General features: G+C 43.8%; 2 protein-coding genes across 10 annotated transcripts in view; both read left to right on the top strand.

The window, feature by feature from the left end:
* Positions 1–10,230, top strand: part of BDP1 (B double prime 1, subunit of RNA polymerase III transcription initiation factor IIIB) — a 302,743-nt gene extending 292,513 nt beyond the window's left edge. The window contains exon 44 of one of the 3 annotated variants that reach the window (XR_008548224.2): positions 10,214–10,230. The gene's annotated coding sequence lies outside the window, so the exon portion shown is untranslated. Of the gene's footprint in view, positions 1–4,011; positions 4,151–7,138; positions 7,156–10,213 lie in introns of those variants that run through there. The other 2 variants (XR_008548220.2, XR_008548219.2) reach the window with 2 other exon arrangements.
* Positions 10,231–13,459: 3,229 nt separating this feature from the next.
* The window catches only part of MCCC2 (methylcrotonyl-CoA carboxylase subunit 2), a 75,768-nt gene continuing 67,879 nt past the window's right edge, over positions 13,460–21,348 (top strand). For 5 of the 7 annotated variants that reach the window (XR_008548228.2, XR_010156902.1, XR_010156903.1 and 2 more), the window contains exons 1-2: positions 13,469–13,768; positions 19,136–19,202. Coding sequence is in view for 4 of the 7 variants with exons in the window: in XM_054685060.2 (XP_054541035.1) it covers positions 13,640–13,768; positions 19,136–19,202 (196 nt within the window). In the remaining 3 variants the exon portion in view is untranslated. Of the gene's footprint in view, positions 13,769–19,135; positions 19,203–21,348 lie in introns of all 7 variants that reach the window. The other 2 variants (XM_009449039.5, XM_063810382.1) reach the window with 2 other exon arrangements.

Genomic DNA, 21,348 nt, shown 5'->3' with positions numbered 1-21,348 from the left:
TAAACGTGCCTGGCCACAATTCCTGAAGAGGGAGTCCCAGTACAGTCCTTTTCACGTATCATGCAAGGGTTGCAGGAACCCTATGCACAATTTCTTGCAAGATTGCAAGAGGCAGTGAAGCGTCAGATTCCTCATACCGTGGCTGCAGAAATGCTAACTTTAACTCTAGCTTTTGAGAATGTAAATGCGGATTGTAAATGTGCCCTGGCACCAGTGAGGTGTACAAAAACTTGGGAAATTTTCTCAGAGCTTGTCAAGATGTAGGAACTGAGCTTCATCGATCTACAATGTCAGTGCAAGCAATGGCTAATTTAGCTGTTGACAAATCTAAAAGGAGCCAAGGGTCAGACCCTAAAATGGGAAAATATTATAATTGTGGAAAAACTGGACATTTAAAAAAGGAATGCCGCCAGATCTCAGGACAGAAAGGATCTTACAATGCAGTTCCTCCCCCAGCAGAAAAAAATGCCAGGACTTTGTCCTCGCCGTAACAAAGGAAATCACTGGGCTAATCAGTGCCGCTCAAAATTTCATCAGAATGGCACCCCCCTGTCAGGAAACGAGACGGGGCCTGGCCCTGGGCCTCTCAAACAATGAGGGCATTCCCAGTTCAGACCACAACCCCATTTTAGGGATGGGTTCCCAGAGGCACATTGGTTCCCTAACCCCAGGAACACCAGGAAATATAGGATTAGATCTACCCGCTAGAGAAAGAATCATATTAGTTGGGGGAGACAAACCCATCAAAGTTCCCACTGGTATTTGCGGTCCTTTACCCACAGGATACATGGGACTAATTTTAGGCAAAAGCCGTCTTAACTTACAGGGCATTACTGTAGTCCCAGGAGTGATTGACTCTGATTATGAAGGAGAAATTCAAGTAGTTTTAATGTCACAAGATCTTTGGGTTTTTGAACCGGGAGAATATATTGCTCAATTATTGCTTATTCCCTGCAAATTACACCCTTCTCCACGAAAGGAGAAATGAGGAAATAAAGGGTTTGGGAGCACAACTACACGGGAAGTCTGTCCCAACCAATAGCCTCTAATAGACCCACCTGTGTAATACAAATTAAAGGAAAGAAATTTTATGGGCTTATGGATATGGGAGCTGATGTGTCAGTAATATCTAAAGACAATTGGCCCCCATCCTGGCCCTTGCAATTAACTTCTGCGTACTTACTGGGAGTAGAAACAGCTCAAAGTGTTCAACAAAGTGCTGAGATTTTACCTTGTCTTGGTCCGGATGGACAGTCTTGTACTTTTCAGCCTTATGTCGCAAATACAGCTATCAATTTATGGGGTCGAGACTTACAGCATGGGATATGAAACTTACAAATGAAAACTTTGATAACCCAGGATTTAAAATGTTGAAGAACATGGGATATCACAGTGGAAAAGGTCTGGGGAGGTTCCTACAATGAAACCCTAATCCAATATCAATAACTGGAAAAACAAATAGAAAAGGGCTAGGACCTCAGGATTTCTGATGGAGGTCATTGATATTTCTTCTCCACTCTCTGCCTTACCATTAGAATGGCTCAGTGACAAACCCATATGGGTGGATCAATGGCCCCTATCTCGGGAGAAGCTGACGCAACTTCAGCAGCTAGTAAAAGAACAATGGGATGCAGGACACGTAGAGGAGTCAGTTAGCCCCTGGAATTCTCCAGTATTTGTTATTCCAAAAAAGTCCAGAAGTTGGTGACTGCTGCATGATTTAAGAGCTATTAATGCAAAAATTCAACTGATGGGCACCTTACAGAAAGGTTTACCATCTCCAGCGGCTATTCCAAGAGACTGGCCTCTTGTAGTAATAGATCTTAAGGACTGTTTCTTTACTATACCCATACACGAGAAGGATAAGCCTCAATTTGCCTTCTCTGTGCCTTCTATTAATCAAAGAGAACCTGTTTCTCGTTATCAATGGAGAGTTTTACCCCAAGGCATGCTTAACAGTCCTACGCTATGTCAGCATTTTGTAGGACAGGCATTAAAGGAGCCTCGGAATATGTTTCCTACTGCTTACATCATTCATTTTATGGATGATACTCTTTTGGCCGCTCCTACAGATCAAATATTGCATCAATTATTCAGAGAAGTAAAGCAAGCTCTTGTTAATTGGAATCTCAACATTGCTCCAGAGAAGGTACAAACGACTTCCCCATACCAATACTTAGGAACTATTGTTACAGAGAGAAGATCGACCAGAGTCACAATGACATCAACCCCCATAACCTGGGACAACTCAAGAAAACTACGCAGGAAGCTGAGAAACTACTGGAGTGTCAAGGCCAGACAAAAACCCCTGATTCCATGTTCTTGGCCATGTTAGCCATAATATCCTGTGCAGTATGTTTTTCCTGTGCAGAGGCAAAAACATATTGGGCATATGTTCCCAAGCCCCCAGCAGTATGACCCATACTTTGGAGTGACACTCCTCCTAAGATTTATCATGATTAAGGAGCATGGGCTCCAGGACCCCTAACTCCACCTGACATAGAACAGTTAGACTCCCAGAATAATGTCATTAATTATACCGCTCCATTGGAAGGACTTCCTTTGTGTGTCACCACAAAGACATCACTCAGCCATAGCTGTCTTACAGTTCAAGCTCACACATGGTTGAGTCACTATGGGAAAATCATGTACTTATTAAGTCTTGGTTATATTAATGTAACTGGTGTGCTAACCAACCATTCCTGGCCCAATCGCCTTCATTGTGCTGACTATACAGAATGGATTCCCTTCAATAGTTCCTACCCCCCTCCATAGACCCAGTGTTTTGGCCCACTGGCTAGAAAACAATCTATGTTAACTGGAGACATTGTGGATTGGGGACCTAAAGGTCAATTAGATGGAAAAGAAGAAAATCAGAAATCATGGCACAAACTTTGCTGGCATTCGTGGCAAGCTTTTAATGCTTCTTCTTTATATAACACTGGGATCCAATCCCAATCGGCCGCCCAGATTGCTTGGCATGGAGCAGGCTTTAGCCCGCCTCTTCCTCAGTGCATTATCTAGGGAGGAAAGGACCAATTCAAGAGATGATATGGAAGGCAGCATTCCCATTTATGAATGGCAACATCTGGGTTGTAATACTATCCAATAATAGCAATAGTAAGCAACACAGTCTTAATGTTACATTTGTAAAGAATATCACCACTCAATTTACAGTTTGTGTTTTTAATCCTTATGTGTTTTTGGCAGCTAAGAAGGACCAGCTCCAGGTAAACAATACCCAATTGACCTGTAAATCTTGCCAGTTATATCACTGCATTAATCATAGCACATTGCAAACACATAATATCTCTACTTTGATGATTTTAGGTTGCATCCCTGGGCTATGGATTCCTGTTAATCTGTCTGAGCCATGGGCTGCCACAATTGCTTTACATTTTGTGAAACTTCTTCTAACTCAGTTTACTCATTGTGTCCGTAGAGGCTTAGGCATGATAATTTTTGCTATTGTTTACTTGGTCACACTAATAATTTCTGTCGTGATGTCCTCTGTAGCTTTGCATAGTTCTATTCAAACAGCTCAGTATGTGGAGAACTGGACACGCACAGTCAACCAAGGGTGGCTACTTGAGAATAAAATTAACACTGAGTTACAAACTGAAGTGGCAGTGTTATAATCCACGATTATATGGTTAGGGGAACAAGTACAAAGCTTGCAATTGCAGCAGTAATTGTGTTGTCATTTTAATCACACTCATATTTGTGTAACCAACTTAGAATATAACCAAAGTGAGTATCCGTGGGACCTTGTGAAAGCCCATTTGCAGGGAGCTTTCACATCCGACATCACCTTTGATATTGGTGAATTACAAAACAAAATTCTTGATTTAAATAAACAAATTCAAGAGTTTCAGCCTTCTTTAGAAGACTGGACTGAATTCCAGCCAGGCCTGGAGAGCGTCAACCCTTGGACCTATCTAAAGCACCACATTAACATCTTATATATAGTTCTTGGAATAATGTTGTTTTGTCTCTGTCTTCTGTTCATAGTCTGTAAAATCGGATGGACTGCCAATCGGAGAATGAAAGCTACCCAGCCTGGCCTTACATTCTTTCACTTAATACATAAACAAGAAGGGGGAAATGTTGGGAGCCAAAAAGGCCAAAGGGATGGTGACCAACTCAGCATTCCACTGGAGGCTACATTATCAACAGCAAACTGTTTATCATGAATACAGAATGTGGGCAAACTCGCTTCTGTGCCTGCCCCAGAAGGTTTGCTGAGGGCCATCGCTCCCTGGCCCCGGCTCCTTGAGGTTATCTACTGGGACATCTAGAGCCTATTGTTCGAGGAATGCAGTCTTGCAAGCCTACTCTGGACCGAGCAGCTGACCTCTTCTTCCACACCCCTTCTTACTATCTCTTTTGCCTAATAAATATGGAGGGCTGTGTAAAGCTCAGGGCCCTTGTCCACTAGAGGCAAGGTGTCCCCTGACCCTTCTTCCAAACATATTCTTTTGTCTCTTGTCTTTATTCCCACATTCATCCCCCTTTGTTCAGTCCACCAGGGATCCTGGCAGACTACAAGTGGCGCCTCGAACAGCGACAGAATTAGGTGCTCTACAGGATTACAGGCATGAGCCACCACTATGGGCCCCAATCCTGAAGTTTATGATTCAGCAGATCAGCCTGGGGCCTAAGAATGAGCATTTCTAACAAGTTCCCGGGTGAGGCTGATGCCACTGGCCTGTGAGCACGATTTGGGAATCACTGTTTTATAGCAGATTCTCAAACTTGGCTGCCTACTGGAATCACCTGAGATGTTTAAAAGAATACTCATTCCTAGGTTCCAACATCAGAAATGATCATTTAACTGGTATGGAGTGCTTGGCTTGGGATTCCTTTAAATAGCTTTATTGGCTATATTTGACACACAAACTGCATATATTTAGAATACAATTAAATTTTAATATATGTGTACACCCATAAACCATCACCACAATAATAATAATATATCCATCATTTCCAAAGTTGCCTCTTCTACCCTGGCCTCCTGCTCCTCCCTCTCTCCTGAACACCTCCCAGATCCCAAGGTAACAATCTGCTTTTGGTCACGATGGATAGCCTGCATTTTCTAGAATTTTATATAAATGAAATCATATATACCCTTTTTCCTTTTTGGTTTCACTTCTTCCCTTTAGCATGATTTTTTGTTTGTTTGTTTGTTTTTGAGACACAGTTTCACTCATTTTGCCCCGGCTGGAGTGCAATGGTGCAATATTGACTCACTGCAGCCTCTGCCTCCGGAGTTCAAGTGATTCTCCTGCCTCAGCCTCCCAAGTAGCTGGGATTACAGGCGCCCGCCATCACGCCCGGCTAATTTTTGTATTTTTAGTAGAGATGGGGTTTTGCCATGTTGGCCAGGCTGTTCTCGAACTCCTGACCTCAGGTGATCCATCTGCCTCGGCCTCCCAAAGTGTTGGGATTACAGGTGTGAGCCACCGCATCCAGCCTTAGCATGATTATTTTGAGATTCATCTACCTTGTTGAATATATTAATAATTTATTCTTTTTTAAAAATATGGTTTAATCTTTATATTTTGTATGGCTTTTCTCATAAAGTGGATATATTGTATTTTTTAAAGGCTAGCCATATAGCATAAGTATATACCAAGTACTCCTTATTTCTAGTCTCTTTGTTTCTTTCCCAATCTCCTCTTCTCCTCTCAACATGTTTCAATTTGACTATAATTCTTTTTTTTTTTTTTTTTTTTTTGGAGATGGAGTCTCACCATTTGCCCAGGCTGGCCTCAAACCCTTGGGCTCAAGTGATCCTCTCACTTTGGCCTCCCAAGTAGCTGGGACAGTAGGCACAAGCCACTGCACATAGCTTCTTTGAAATAATTTTAGACTCACATAGAAGTTGCAAAAATAATACAAAAAGTTCCCCTTATATCCTTCAGTTTTGCCCCATGATTATGTAAGTGTAAATAAAAATCTAAAAACAATTAAAAATTGAATTTTCCTAGAAAAGAAAGAATCCCCCAATCTGTCTTCAGAGCGTTTACTTTAGAAAACTTGTAATTGTGAATTCCTTCTCTGCCCTTTGAAGATGTATTTACATCTTCTTTTATGAGGCTCGCTCTTTTGCCAGCCTAGAGTGCAATGGCACAATCTCGGCTCACTGCAACCTCCGACTCCCTGGTTCAAGCTATTCTCCTGTCTCAGCCTCCCAAGTAGCTGAGATTACAGGCACGGGCCACCATGCCCAGCTAATTTTTGTATTTTTAGTAGAGACGGGGTTTCACCATGTTGGCCAGGATGGTCTCAATCTCCTGAGCTTGTGATCCGCCTGCCTCCACCTCCCAAAATGCTGGGATTACAGGTGTGAGCCACCATGCCCGGCCTACATCTTTTTTTAAATAAGCTTAATAACCCATGAGAAAGGTGTTAGTTTAAAAAAAAAAAGATAAATAAATCTCTTGTCATTTTTTTTCCCCCAACCCCATAATCTTATCCTTAAAGACCTGGAAGCCTTCTCTTTGAAATGAAATCATCGAGGGAAATAGCATTCCTATTTCCTAGTCCTATGGAAGGGTAGGAACCTAACTTCAGCTGGCACCTGTTAAGTTACAAACCTACCATAAAGACATAAGAAATTTAATTTTCCTTTGGATAAAAACAATTAACAAACACAGGTGACTACTCCGATTCGCAGGTGACAGGTGGTGCTGTGAAGTCATCTTATTTGAGGACTAGTTGTTTATCTTGAAAACATGTATGACATGGGTTGCATCTGCCTGGTTATATAAAGGGGTGAGTGTTTTTTATTTTTTTGAGACAGAGTCTCAGTCCGTCACCCAAGCTGGAGTGCAGTAGCGCAATCTCGGCTCACTGCAACCTCTGCCTTCCAGGGGTGAGGGTTAGGTTCTGTCTTTGCAATCTCTTTAGCAGATTGCCTGTAATGCACATCACATTCTGGTTTGATAGGTTTTCAAATACTAAAATTGTTTTTTTTCTCTTCTACTTTAATGGAGAGGTTTTTTGTTGTGGCAGGAATTTTTGTCTTAAATTATATTTCCCCAAGAACATCTTATATAATCCTAGTACAATGATGAAAACCAGGAAATTGACATGTGCGCAATACTATTAACTAAAGATTTTATTCAAATTACAGCCAATTCTCAATATCCTCAAGGACTGGTTCCACAACTCTCCTTCTCCACCAAAACCCCAGGATGCTCAAGTCCTTTATATAAAATGGTGTGAGCATATGTCTTATGCATGTCCTCCCATGTACTTTAAATTTTCTCTGGATTATTTCTAATAACTAATACAAATGCGAATGCTATGCAAATAGTCATTATACTGCATTTTAAATTTGTATTTTTTTATTGTATTGTTGCGTGGTTTTTTTTTTTTAAGACAGGGTCTCAACTATTGCCCAGGCTGCAGTACAGTGGTGAGATCGTAGCTCACTATGGCCTCGACCTCCCATGGCTTAGGTGATCCTCCTGCCTCAGCCCCCGAGTAGCTAGAATTACAGGCTCCACCACTCCCAGCTAATTTTTGTATTTTTAATAGAGATGGGTTTTTCGCCATGTTGCCCAGGCTGGTCTCAAACTCCTAGGCTCAAGTGATCCGCCCACCTTGGCCTTCCAAAGTGCTGGGATTATAGGTGTGAGCCACTGCGACTGGCCTGTATTGTTATTTTTTTATTGTCTCTTCCCACCCAATATTTTCCATCTGTGGTTGGTTGAATTTGCCGATGTGAGACCTGGGGATACAGAAAGCTGACTACATATCATGCTTACAGGCAGTGCATGTGTATATACAATTCCATGAAATTTTATCCCATGTATAGGTTTATGTAACGTCACCATAGTCAGGGTACAGAGCTGTTCCATCACCCCAAAAGTCACTCTCATGCTGTCAATTATAGTCATTCCCTCCTCCAGCTCTAACCCTTGACAACCACTTATCTGTTCTCCACTACAACTTTTTTTTTTTTTTTTTTGGTCACCTAGGCTGGAGTGCACAGCTCATGGCAGCCTTGACCTCCAATGCTCAAGCAATCCTCCCATCTCAGCCTCCCAAGCAGCTGGGACCACAGGTGCATGCCACCACGCTCAGCTGTTTTTTTGAAAAAAGTTTCTGTAGAGACTGGGTTTTGCTATGTTGCCCAGGTTAGTCTCCAACTCCTGGGCTCAGGCGATCCCCCACCCCTGCCTTGGCCTCCCAGAGTGCTGAGATTACAGGCATGAGCCACCATGCTGGGCCCACAACTTTTCATTTCATTAAAATGGGATCATACAGTATGTAACTGTGCAATAAAGGGTTAATTCAGCAGGTTTGGGTTGTACACATTCCAAAGAAAGAACTGACACTTGACCAGTTCCTTAACCTATAAGCCCTTGAAATAAATGTCCTGCCTTTTAAGAGTTTTTGTATACCTGGGGCCTTCAGCCATGACAGATAGTTTATGCTAATTTTATGCTGATTTAAAACTGTATCCTTTCACTGTAATAAGCCATAACTGAACATAGCTTTTCTGAGTTCTGTGAGTCTTTCTAGTTAATCATTAAGCTTAAAAGTGGTCTTGGATAACCTTTAGAGATTGTGCTTTACATAAAATCTAACTTTTTTTGTTTTTGTTTTTGTTTTTTAAGAGTTGGGGCCTCGTTCTGTTGCCCAGGCTGGAGTGCAGTGGTGCAATCATAGCTCACTGCAGCCTTGACTTCCTAGGCTCAAGTGATCCTCCCACCTTGGCTTCCGAAGTATCTGCAACTACAGGTACGCGCCACTATACCAGGCTAATTTTTTAAGAGTGGGGCCTTGCTGTGTTGCCCAGGCTGGTCTTGAACTCCTGGGCTGAAGGGCCTCAGCCTCCCAAGTAGCTGGGATTGTAGGTGTGAGCTACCATGCCCTACATCATTTTTATTGCAGGCAGTATTGTGTCATATGGATTTACCATAATTTGCTTATTCATTCATCTGTTAATGGACATTTGAGTTGTTTAGAGATTTTGTGTATTACAAATAAAGCTGTTATAAATATTTTTGTTCAAGTTTTTGTATGCACACGTAATTTTATTTACCTTGAGTAGATTCTTATAATAGTGAAAAGTAAAAAAGCCTTTATCACAGCTTGGAGTCTATTATCTTCTGTAGATGCAGGGCAGTTTGGCTGAGAATCAAGCCAGGATTTGACAAGAAGGGAGTTGAAGGGTCAATGAAAGGTACAGTATGATATAAGGACACTACACAGGAAGGAATGGAAAGCTGAGAAATAGGATGGACACATTTGGGCAGATGTGGTCAAGACCCAGACTCTCAAATGCCCAAATCCCCTTGAGCTTTTCTCAGAGTGGAGGCAACCTACCCTCATATCCACTCCCCATTCCTGACCAGCCTTTCCCTGTGTAAAAGGCACTTAGTCGCTTCATCTGGGGCAGTTGCCTTATGAGCTGATGCTAGTTCTCGTGAGGGACTGATCCTACCCTGCCTCCTTGCCTCTGGATCTTAACAGAAGTTAGTTATTCCAGTGCAAACCAAAAAGTACTGAACGTGGCCCAGAAAGAGATAGTTTCTTGCCAGTGTGTATTGGCAAGAGTTAGGGAATATGGAAATGGATTGTTATGCCAAGGAAAACAAATATAAGGTTGGATTGGGATAAATGTATAAACATGAGTGCATGTGCTGGCATGTCAGTCATGTTTTCCAAAGATAGTCACACAATGTCTCTCATCTTTTCTACCAGTGGCCTTGACACTCCTTCCATTGAGTGGTGGGGTCTATGTCCCCTCCCCTTGAATCCAATAGAGTACAACCAAAGTAATACCATGTGATATCCCAGGTAAGGTCATTAAGTTTCTACAGAAGAGACTTGATAGCAAAGGAGAGCCTGCCAGATCTAACTGCTCATCCTGACCTCCCAGCTTCTTGCCTGGCCTTTAAATAACCCTCCCTTAGGTGTCCTGGAATGTCTCCTTGCTCTGATTCTAGAGCAGTTATTTTTTATGTATTCATTCAACAAATTTAGCGTCTGTAATATGCCCGGCATAGGCCATAAATGATGACACTGACAAGACCCCAAGTTGGAGAAACTAAATGAGCCCTAACAACAAGTGCTGACCCGAGCCACAATAGAGGCCTGTTGAAGGGAGAAAGAGGTAATGAGGTGGGGTCAGGGAGGGCTTCTGGAGTAGGAGATTCCTGAGCCAAGTCCTAAAGGATGTGTCTGGGCTCACCAGGTGGAGAAGATGGAACGGACAAGTCTGGTCGTGGAAAGATGCCCTGGGCAGAGGGAACGGTGCGGATAAAGGAAGGAGAGCAAGTGGAAGATGGCAGCCAATGGGAATGAGCAATGCATGGGAAGGAACTGAGGGTGAGAAGAAAGGCAGCGCACCAGGCTGCAGAGATCAGCCCTGGCGGTTACATTTTTCAATTAATTCTCTTATTTTTATTATATAAAACATTATTTTGGCCAGGCGCGGTGGCTCACGCCTGTAATCCCAGCACTTTGGGAGGCCGAGGTGGGTGGATCACGAGGTCAGGAGATCGAGACCATCCTGGCTAACACGGTGAAACCCCGTTTCTACTAAAAATATGAAAAATTAGCCAGGTGTGGTGGCGGGCACCTGTAGTCCCAGCTACTCGGGAGGCTGAGGCAGGAGAATGGCATGAACCCGGGAGGTGGAGCTTGCAGTGAGCCGAGATCGTGCCACTGCACTCCAGCCTGGGCGACAGAGCGAGACTCCCTCTCAGAAAAATAAATAAATAAATAAATAAATAAATAAATAAATAAATAAATACATAAATAAAATAAAAACATTATTTTACTTTATTTTATTTTTATTGTTTTTTTTAGAGACAGGGTCTAGCTCTTGTCACTCAGGCCGAAGTGCTTGGCAAGATCATGGCCCACTGCAGCCTCAAACTCCTGGACTCAAGTGATTCTCTCACCTCACCCTCCAAGTAGCTAGGACTACAGGCACATGCCACTGTGCATGACTATTTTTATTTTTCAGAGACATGGGCTCACTATGTTGCCTAGGCTAGTTTCAAGTTCCTGGCCTCAATAAAACATTATTTTAAAAAATCAGAGATGGCAAAGATTATGTTCCTTGTAATCTCAATAGTGGGGTAGAGAGACACTGGACACTAACAGATGCTAGGTGACTGCTTTTGGCTTTCTGTGCATTTGCACTTCACCTTTTGCATTTTTCTACTTAGCTGTTCTGGGAACATTATACATTTCCAAAGAGCTTCTTGTAACAAAAGTTACAAGAAATAAGAAACATGTATGACTTTTTTTTTTTTTTTTTTTTGAGACAGAGTCTTGCTCTGTCACCCAGGCTGGAGTGCAGTGGTGCCATGTCGGCTCACTGCAGACTCTGCCTCTCGGGTTCCAGCGATTCTCCTGCCTCAGCCTCCCAGGTAGCTGGGATTACAGGCACGTGATACTATGCCTGGCTAATTTTTGTATTCTTAGTAGAGATGAGGTTCTACCATGTTGGCCAGGCTGGTCTCAAACTTCTGACCTCAGATAATCCACCCGCCTTGGCCTTCCAAAGTGCTAGGATGATAGGCATGAGCCACTGCACCCGGCCAAAACAGGTATGACTTTTAAAGAAAGCAAGGAATCATATCCTATTGTGTCTTCTCTGTCTTCGGGTGGTGATTTTAAGTACTTTGCATCATTGAAGAACTATTTAGAGAAAAATAAAGTGTGGCAATTAAAATATCAAACACTCTCTTCTGATACCCTGATACATATGAAAAGTCAGTTTTTACTGGCCTTTTTTTCTGTTGACCATGGGAGGCAAGCACAGTGTAAATCATACCTTTGCAGTTTAGCTCATGCTTTCCTCCATTTGCACAAAGCCTGGGCATGTTCATTGCTCAGTCCACTCTCAATGCTTCTGCAAGGCTCAGCTGCAACCCTTTCCCAATTGCATTCTGTTCCTTTAATGTCTGTCCTACACAGTTCAGCAAGAAATCATGTGGCCATTTGTATTATTTTCTTATAAGTACCTTGAAGTCTGAAACTAAGTTTACCTCCAGGTGTAGACGCACCCTTTCTCTACCCCATCCTCCCCCTTTACTCTGCCCCACTAAGCAACCAATGGAGTAGAAGTAGTAAGTGCTCAATAAATATGTGAATGAAAAACCTTAAGTTCAAGGCATTTTGTATAGAATGTTTTAATTTTTATGGGTATATTTGGAGTCCTTTATTTAAGACCACAGTGCTGATGTCCACAATCTGTCACTACATAGTGCCTGGCGTGGTGGCTCATGCCTGTAATCCCAGCACTTTGGGAGGCTGTGGCGGGCAGATCGCTTGAGTCCAGGAGTTCAAGACCAGCATGGCCAACATGGTGAAACCCCTACAAAAATAAAAAATTAGCCGGGCTTGGTGGCACGAACCTGTAGTCTCAGCTACTGGAAAGGCTGAGGTGGGAGGTCAAGGATTCAGCGAGCTGTGATCGTGCCACTGCATTGCAGCCTGGGCGACAGAGTGAGGCCCTGTCTCAAAAAATGAAATAAAATAAAGTAAAAAATAAAGAAAAATAACTACATAGCGAAAATAATCAGAAGAATGTTTAAGGTCTCCAGTGAAAGGACAACAGGCTTGTTGTGCTGTTCGAAAGCACGTGTTAGATGCGATTCACCCATGTTGTTGGTGTGTCACTGGGGGTTGTGACTGCAAGTTGTCCAGGTTCTTGGCATTGTGAACAAAGAATTGGACAAAACGCCCAGCAAAGCAAAGAAAGAACAAGGCAACGAAAGAACGAAAGCAGGGATTTACCGAAAACGAAAGTGCACTCCACAATGTGGGAGCGGACCGAGCAGAGCTCAAGGGCCCGGATATAGAATCTTCTTGGGTCCAAATACCCACTAGAAGTTTCCTATTGGCCATTTTATGCTCACCTCAAACCCGATTGGTTGCAAGAAGCAAGCAATCAAAGGCTAGGGTGAAATTACAAAGTTATACTTCTATGCAAACGGAGACTGGACCCCCAATCAGTCTGATTGGTTGTGGACAGCAACCATTCAGAGGCTGGAGTTAAGGTTCAAACTTGGCAAAGCAAGCCTCCACCAGCAGTAAGTCTGATTTGTCGGCGACAGCCAATTTCCTATCTGCCCTGCGGAAAAGGTGGGGGGTTTGCAAAGGGAGTAGCCTTTGGTTCTTTTGTTACTTAGGCATGGAAAGTTAGGGTTTTCCTTTCAGTTTAGCTCTAGGAAGTCAGCGTGAGACAGCCTTAGGTTCCCTGCTTCCAGACTTATTCTCCTGCCTTAGGTACAGTCACTATCGTGATATTATCTATCGCTGTCAACACAACACCAATCCAAGCCCAACCGCAGCTCTCTCAGTGCCGCACCGCTTCGTGAGGGTCGATCCGCCAGGGAGACCTGCTCTCCTGCGCTCGGGACTAGACGCGACCTCGCGGGGCTGAGGCTCTGTCCCTTATTGGCTGGGTCAGGGGGCGTGGCGCGGCTTGACCAATCGCGGGCGGCGCGCTTAGGCACGTGTGTGGACAGGCCTGAGAATCAGAGAAGCCTTCTCGGGGGCTGCAAGAACCTGAGCTCAGCCTCCGCCCCAGCCAGGGAAGCGGCAGGGGAAAGCACCGGCTCCAGGCCAGCGTGGGCCGCTCTCTCGCTCGGTGCCCGCCGCCATGTGGGCCGCCCTGAGGTTAGCCCTGCGGCCGTGTGCCCGCGCCTCTCCCGCCGGGCTGCGCGCCTATCACGGGGACTCGGTGGCCTCGCTGGGCACCCAGCCGGACTTGGGCTCTGCCCTCTACCAGGTAGGCTGAGCGCCCCGGTGGCCTGGCCGCCGGTGCCAGGCTAGGAAGCAAGTGGAGGAGGGGCACGCTTCAACAACTGCTGCTCTCTTGTCCGGAGCCCCAGTTGATTCTGTGACGCACGTGAAGTTTGAAGAAGAAAAGCCTAACAGATACAAGAAAGTTTAGTTCACTTTTAGAGCTGGCACTGTACTTTGTGTCTTTGAAATCAGTGGTTCTTAAAGCCTGGTTTAGAATTGCTACCTGGGGAGCTCGCTGAATAGCTGCCTGAGCCCTACTCTGGACCTTGTGGGTGTCAGGTGGAGTCGCTGTGTTTATGTTGTTAGTGAACTCATTAGGGGACTTTTGGCAGCCAGCTTTGGGAACCACTGGCCTAGAGCAGCCCAACGAGGGGCGCTGTGCTTAGGAAATTTGAGTTTAAAAGTTGATTATGATGGCCGAGCCCAGTGGCTCACGCCTGTAATCCCAGCGCTTTGGGAGGCCCTGGCGGGTGGATTACCTGAGATCAGGAGTTCGAGAACAGCCTGGCCAACGTGGTGAAACCCCATCTCTACTAAGAATACAAAAATTAGCCGGGCATGGTGGCGCGCGCCTGTAATCCCAGCTACCTGGGAGGCTGAGGCAGGGGAATCGCTTGAACTTGGGAGGCGGAGGTTGCAGTGAGCTGAGATCGTGCCATTGCACTCCAGCCTTGGCAACAAGAGCGAACTCTGTCTCAAAAAAAAAAAAAAAAAAAGTTGGTTATGTTAATAGAAAATATCCCACAGTATCTTTGAGTGGCTTTTCTTGGAATTAGGAGGCATCATAAGGCCAAAAAACTCAAAACTTGTGAAATATCAGAGCTGGAAAATTTCATTGTGTTCCCACGATTTCTAAGCCTATACAGATAACATCTAAATAGTGCAAACAACACACAATTGTTTGTCAGTCCAGAATGTTTAATTCAGAATTATTAAGTGGTTATTGTGGTCTAGGCACTATTTTAGATATTTGGTATGGATGCGTAGGAATGGAACTAATAATTTTGTAGGGAAGATGGACAAGAAAGCAGGCAACTGTGGTACAGTGTGAGAAGGGTTGTCTAAAGCTTGAGAAGGTGGTTACAGAAAGCTACCGATAGGAAGTAATGGGTGAGATGAATCTTGGGTAAGAGCTGGCCAAGTTCAGGGTGCAGGATGGAAGGTAAGACTGTATAAACCAAGAGAGTTACAAGAACATAGGTACTGAGTTATGAAAGTGTATATCTGGTGTGAGGACTTGAATTCCATGTCTAGGGCATGGAATTCATTGAATAGTGTCTGGTGATGGGATTGATTGATTATGGGGCCAGATAGAGGAGGATCTTCCATGCAAAAGCCACATTTAGATTCCATTTGGCAGGTTGTCCATTAAAATATTTAAGTAGATAAGTGGCATGATCCTATGGATATGGTAGAATCATCAGTGTGGTGGCAATGTGGAGGATGGATTGATGTAGGGAAAAGACTAGACCTAGGTGACAGTGGAGAGTTGAGTCTTGAGATGGAGTCAAAGTTAGAGTTGTATGTAGGAGGGGGGCATAGATACCTGAGGAGCAAAGATTATAGAGTTAATAACTGAGTGGAAGGGGAAAATGGATGACTTTGGAGTTTCCAACTGGGCAGAATATTTAGGTAGGTGGAACTGCCATTAATACAAAGAAGGCTTTGGTGATGGGTTTTGTATGAATCACCTTTTGCTAGGTTGCGCTTTGTGTAACAAACAATCAAAAAATCTCAGTAACTCACAACAGTAAATATTAGTCTCTCACTTGATTTTGTTTTGTTTCTTAATCTCTCACTTGTGTTGGTGGCCTTTGGTTAGCTGCTGCTGTGACTGTTCCACTGCAGGGTAGGTTCAGGTCTGCTCCATGTGTCTTCCCATTCCTGGACTGAGGCTGAAGAGCAGCCCTGAATTAAACATGCCCTTCTCATGGCCGAAGGCACAGGAGCAAGAGGCTGAACACAAATTGGATTTAAAATTCTTGCTGGCATGTGATGAAATTAATGTGTGCTCACATTAGACAAAGCAAGTCCATGAGGGTGGGGGAGAATGGGATGAATGATCCAGTTTAGCTGTGTTTCCTGATTACAAATAAAAGCAACTATAATAAGTAATAATAATGGCAGGAATTTTATAGTGTACCCATCATTTTTCTAAAGGCTTTATGTGGTTTTACTCATGTATTTATCATAATGATCCTGTGCAGTAGGCACAATTGTTATTTCTGTTTTATAGATGGGAAAACTGTGGTATATAGGGTCCAAGAAATTTGTCTGAGATAACACAGAGCCTGAATTTGAAGCCAGGTGGTCTGGCTCATAACTCTTGAGTCCAGGGTCTTAACTGTTGCTCTATAATGCTTCTCACTCACCCAGCTCTACCTAGGTGGGTTCTATGGTTGAAAAGATGGGGTGGGAAACTTGTCAGTGGCTCAGCTCCAATTCATTATGACTGTCAGGCACTAACCTCTGTGGTTGCTCAGCTTCAGAAGAAAATTACTAGGTTGTAGAATGTTGTTTCGCAGGTGATTAAACACACACACACACACACACACACACACACACACACACACACACACCTGGCATCCTGAGAGATCAAGATTTGCCAAATGCAGTATCAGTAAGTAGGGAAACTGAAAGTTGAACTTTTGGTTTTGCCACTAAACTACACTGCCTCTTGGTTAGTGAGTCTCATCCTAAGGAGGCTAGGTTGGTTGGTTGACAAAGGATTGCCTGGGAGGTGAACTATAGCCAGTACTGGCTCTTCTGTGATTTAAGTCTGATGGACTGAGCTTGGCACAGATGTTGCCCAGTCTGTAGAGGCAAATGTCAGCTTCAGTGGGTCAGTGCTTTTCTTCTTTGACCCACTGGTTGCTTAAAAGTACGTTGTTTAATTTCCATATATTTGTGAATTTTCCAGTCATCCTTCTGCCATTGATTTCTAGTTTCATTCCATTGTGATTGAAAGGATACTTTTGGGCCAGGCATGGCGGCTCACGCCTGTAATCCTAGCGCTTTAGGAGGCCGAGGCTGGTGGATCACCTGAGGTCAGGAGTTCTAGACCAGCCTGGCCAACATGGTGAAACCCTGTCTCCACTAAAAATAAAAAAATTACCTGGGCATGGTGGCGCACGCCTGTAATCCCAGCTACTTGGGAGTGTGAGGCAGGAGAGTCGCTTGAACCCGGGAGGCGGAGGTTGCAGTGAGCTGAGACTGTGCTACTGCACTCCAGCCTGGGCGACAGGGCCAGACTCCGTCTCAAAAAAAAAAAAAAAGGATACTTTGTATGATTTCAGTCTTTTAAAATTTATTAAGATTTGTTTTGTGGCCTGACATGTAGTCTATCTTGGAGAATGTTGCCTGTGCACTTGAGAAAAGTTACATACTTTTTTCTGCTGTTGTAGGGTGACAAGTTCTGTATATATGTGTTAGCTCCAACTGGTTCTTTCCCTAATACCATGCTGCTTCCTTGTTTTTTATTTTCTGGATTTTGCAGAGCAAGAGAATGTAGCAGAAATCATGACCCTCAGAGCTCTTGGAGCTGTAGAAAATAGGAAATAATGGAGATATACTGTAGACTGAATATTCATCTAAGTTTGAACAGTTAGGAAGTTGCTTAGTGTTCTGTCAAACAGAAGGAACTAAATAACTAGAGATGCTAATCACATGGGGAGCAAAATGTATTAGTGGGCCAAGTCTGAATTTCAAAGATAATTAGCTAGTTAAGTATTGTTCTAAAGTAATATGCTGACCAAACAAAATTTAAAAATACAGAAGGGTGAGAAGTTAGTCCCTCTACCTCTTTTCTACTTCTCACTGTCAATATTTCCTTGTGTATTACTTAATTTGTGTATATATGCCAGCATAGAGTTTTGTTCTGTTTTTTTTTTTTTTTTTTTTTGAGATGGAGTTTTGCTCTTGTTGCCCAGGCTGGAGTGCAATGACGCAATCTTGGCTCACTGCAACCTCCGCCTCCCGGGTTCAAGGGATTCTCCTGCCTCAGCCTCCCGAGTAGCTGGGATTACAGGCAAGCACCACCTTGCCTGGCTAATTTTGTATTTTTAGTAGAGACGAGTTTTCTCCATGTTGGTCAGGCTGGTCTCGAACTCCCGACCGTAGGTGATCTGCCCGCCTCGGCCTCCCAAAGTGCTGAGATTACAGGCGTGAGCCACCACGGCCGGCCGAGTTTTGTTCTTTTTACTAATTTATTTATTTATTTGAAACAGTCTTGCTCTGTCGCCCAGGCTGGAGTACAATGGCACGATCCTAGTTCACTGCAGCTTCAAACTCCTGGGCTCAAGAGATCCTTCCACCTTAGTTGGTCAAGTCGCTGGGACACACCACCATGCCCAGATAATTTTTAAATTTTTATTCTTTTTGTAAAGATGGAAGTCTCCCTATGTTACTCAGGCTGGTCTCAAACTCCTGGGCTTAAGCGATGCTCCTGCCTCCGCCTTCCACCACATAACAGACATAAGCCACCACACCCAGCCTGTTCTTTTTAAAACATAAAATAGGATCCTTGGCCAGGTGCGGTGGCTCATGCCTGTAATCCCAGCACTTTGGGAGGCCGAGATGGGCAAATCACTTGAGGTAAGGAGTTTGAGATCAGCCTGGCCAACATGGCGAAACCCGGTCTCTATTAAAAATACAATAATTAGCTGGGCATGGTGGCACACACCTGTAGTCCCAGCTACTTAGGAGGCTGAGGCAGGAGAATCGCTTGATCTCGGGAGGCGGGGTTGCAGTGAGCCGAGATTGCACCATTGCACTCCAGCCTGGGCAACAAAGGGAGACTCTGTCCCAAAAAATAAAAATACAAAATTAAAAATAAAAATAGGATCCTTTTTCTCCCTCTGGGATTTGTTTTTAAGTGTACTTTGTCAGTAAGCAAGCATTGGTTGGAATCTCAGATAGTGACTGATGGGACAGGAAAAATAAGATGGTATTCTAACCTTCAAAAAGCTTATATTCCTTAAAATAGGAAAACAAATAGAGATCAGTTTAAGTTCAGAAGGTGTTTAAGGAAGAAAGATGTTAAATTGAGTGGGAGTGGCCAGAAGTAGAGTTGAAGATGAGATAAAACATGAATTAGGCTTACAGAGGAGTAAGATATGGAGAGATGGACAAGTGGGGTGGTGAAGAAGAGCTTGAACAAGACAGGCAGGGGTGAATCTTTTCCATACGATCCAGTGGCCCAGCGTGGCTGCCACAGATGGGGTGGCCCAGTGTGGTGGCCACACAGAGTTGGCACAGACCACTGTTTTTTTTTTTTTTTTGACCTTTATTTTGGTAAAAAGGAATTGCTTTCTAATATTTCTCTCCCCTGTCTCCTCTATTTCTGTTTTAGGAGAACTACAAGCAGATGAAAGCACTAGTAAATCAGCTCCATGAACGAGTGGAGCATATAAAACTAGGTAAACACAGCATTTATTCCACAGCTTATGCCTTTACTTAAGATGTCCTAAAATAGTTATTGCTTTTAGGAAAAATACTGGAATTAAGCTTTTGATATTTTTTTTTTTTTTTGAGATGGAGTCTTGCTCTCTTGCCCAGGCTGGAGTGCAGTGGCACCATCTCGGCTCACTGCAACCTCCGCCTCCTGGATTCAAGCCATTCTCCTGCCTCAGCCTCCCAAGTTGTTGGGATTACAGGTGCCTGCCTCCATGCCTGTCTAATTTTTGTATTTTTTAAATAGAGACAAGGTTTCACCATGTTGGCCAGGCTGGTCTTGAACTACTGATGTCAAGTGATCCATCTGCCTTGGCCTCCCAAAGTGCTGCAATTATAGGCGTGAGCCACTACTCCTGGCTGAGCTTTTGACTCTTAAGACTATGCATTTGTTGGTATGCAGGCATTTAATTTTATTTTTCCTATTACTTGGCCAGTTTTTCTCTTCATAGAGTACTACCACTTTTGGGGGGAAAAGTAAAGATTCAAATTCATAAATTTTATGAATAAATAATTTATTTTTAATTTTTATTAATTTTTTTTTTAAGAGATGGGTTCTTGCTCTATTGCCAGGCTGGACTGAACCCCTGGCTCAAGCGATCCTCTCATCTTGGCCTCCCAAAGTGCTGGGATTACAGGTATGAGCCACCACACCTGGCCAGTGATTTCTTAGTAGGCATTTAATATTTCCTTCCTAAGTGCTGAATCTCAGATGGAAAGCATTCTTCATATTTGATAGACTGTTTCAGATAACTTTTATCAACAAGTATATAATACTTAAAATTGTATATAATACTTTTAATGTAAAATTTTACATTTAGGGTAGAGTAGTTTAAATACTGGATCTCAGGAGTATAAAAATAGTGAAGAAGACTGGATTTGGAAAGTATGGTCTAGAATTGCTTATTTACTAGTTTATTTAGAGACAGGGTCTCCTCACTCTGTTGCTCGGGCTGGACTCGAAGTCGGGAGCTCAATTGATCTTCTTGCCTCAGCCTCCCAAGTAGCTGAGACTATACCTGTGCCCCTGTACGCAGCTATGGAATTCATACTTTTGAAGCCATTTTAGATCAAGATGTTGTCTCCAGAAAAAGAATTCAAACTCTTGCTGAAATGAAAGTGTTTTGTTAGGGGTGATAACTCAATTGTTATGCCCATTTTGAGAGTTTGATTTGGTGAACTCACTGTCCCCCTTAGACATTAAGATGGTGGGTTTTGGGGCCAGGCACAGTGGCTCACGCCTGTAATCCCAGCACTTTGGGAGGCCGAGGTGGGCGGATCACATGAAGTCAGGAGTTCGAGACCAGACTGAGCAACATGGTGAAACCCTGTCTACTAAAAATACAAAATTAGCTGGGTGTGGTGGCGCATGCTTGTAATCCCACCTACTCGGGAGGCTGAGGCAGGAGAATTGTTTGAACCTGGGAGGCGGAGGTTGCAGTGAGCCAAGATGGTGCCATTGCACTCTAGCCTGGGTAACAGAGCGAAATTCCGTCTCAAAAAAAAAAAAGAGGTGGGTTTGACTCAATGGAGGGGTGAGGAGTCCTGTGGCATCAGGTGCCTGCTGGGGATGGTGGATGCTGAGGAACCGTGGTGCAGGCTGGTGGCCACAGGAGGGTAGAGGACTGAGCCGGACTCCCTGGGGAAGGAGGTAGGGAGAAGGGGGAAAGGACAAACTTGGCTGTCACAGCTTTGCCAAGAATTAAATATCAGGGGAGCTTAATTATGTGCTCTGTGAGCCTGCATCAAGGATAACCCTCTTTCTGGTTCTTCCTAATAAAACCATAATTCACCAGCTGCTCCAAATTGTAAGGCCCCACTCTAGACAGAATTGCTAAAGAGCGATGTTGTCTTAAGTCTCTTTTTTTTTTTTTTTACTGAGACGGAGTCTTGCTCTGTCACTCAGGCTGGGGTGTAGTGGCGCGATCTCAGTTCACTACAACCTTGGCCCCCCGGGTTCAAGCGATTCTCCTGCCTCAGCCTCCCGAATAGCTGGGACTACAGGCATACACCACCACACCCAGCTAATTTTTCGTATTTTTAGTAGAGATGGGGTTTCACCATGTTGTCCAGGCTGGTCTCAAACTCCTGGCCTCAAGTGATCCGCCCACC

The sequence above is a fragment of the Pan troglodytes genome, chromosome 4 (assembly GCF_028858775.2).
Source record: "Pan troglodytes isolate AG18354 chromosome 4, NHGRI_mPanTro3-v2.0_pri, whole genome shotgun sequence".
NCBI lineage: Eukaryota > Metazoa > Chordata > Mammalia > Primates > Hominidae > Pan > Pan troglodytes.
The sequence above is the reverse complement of the archived record's forward strand: the minus strand, read 5'-3'. Positions and strand labels throughout refer to the sequence as shown.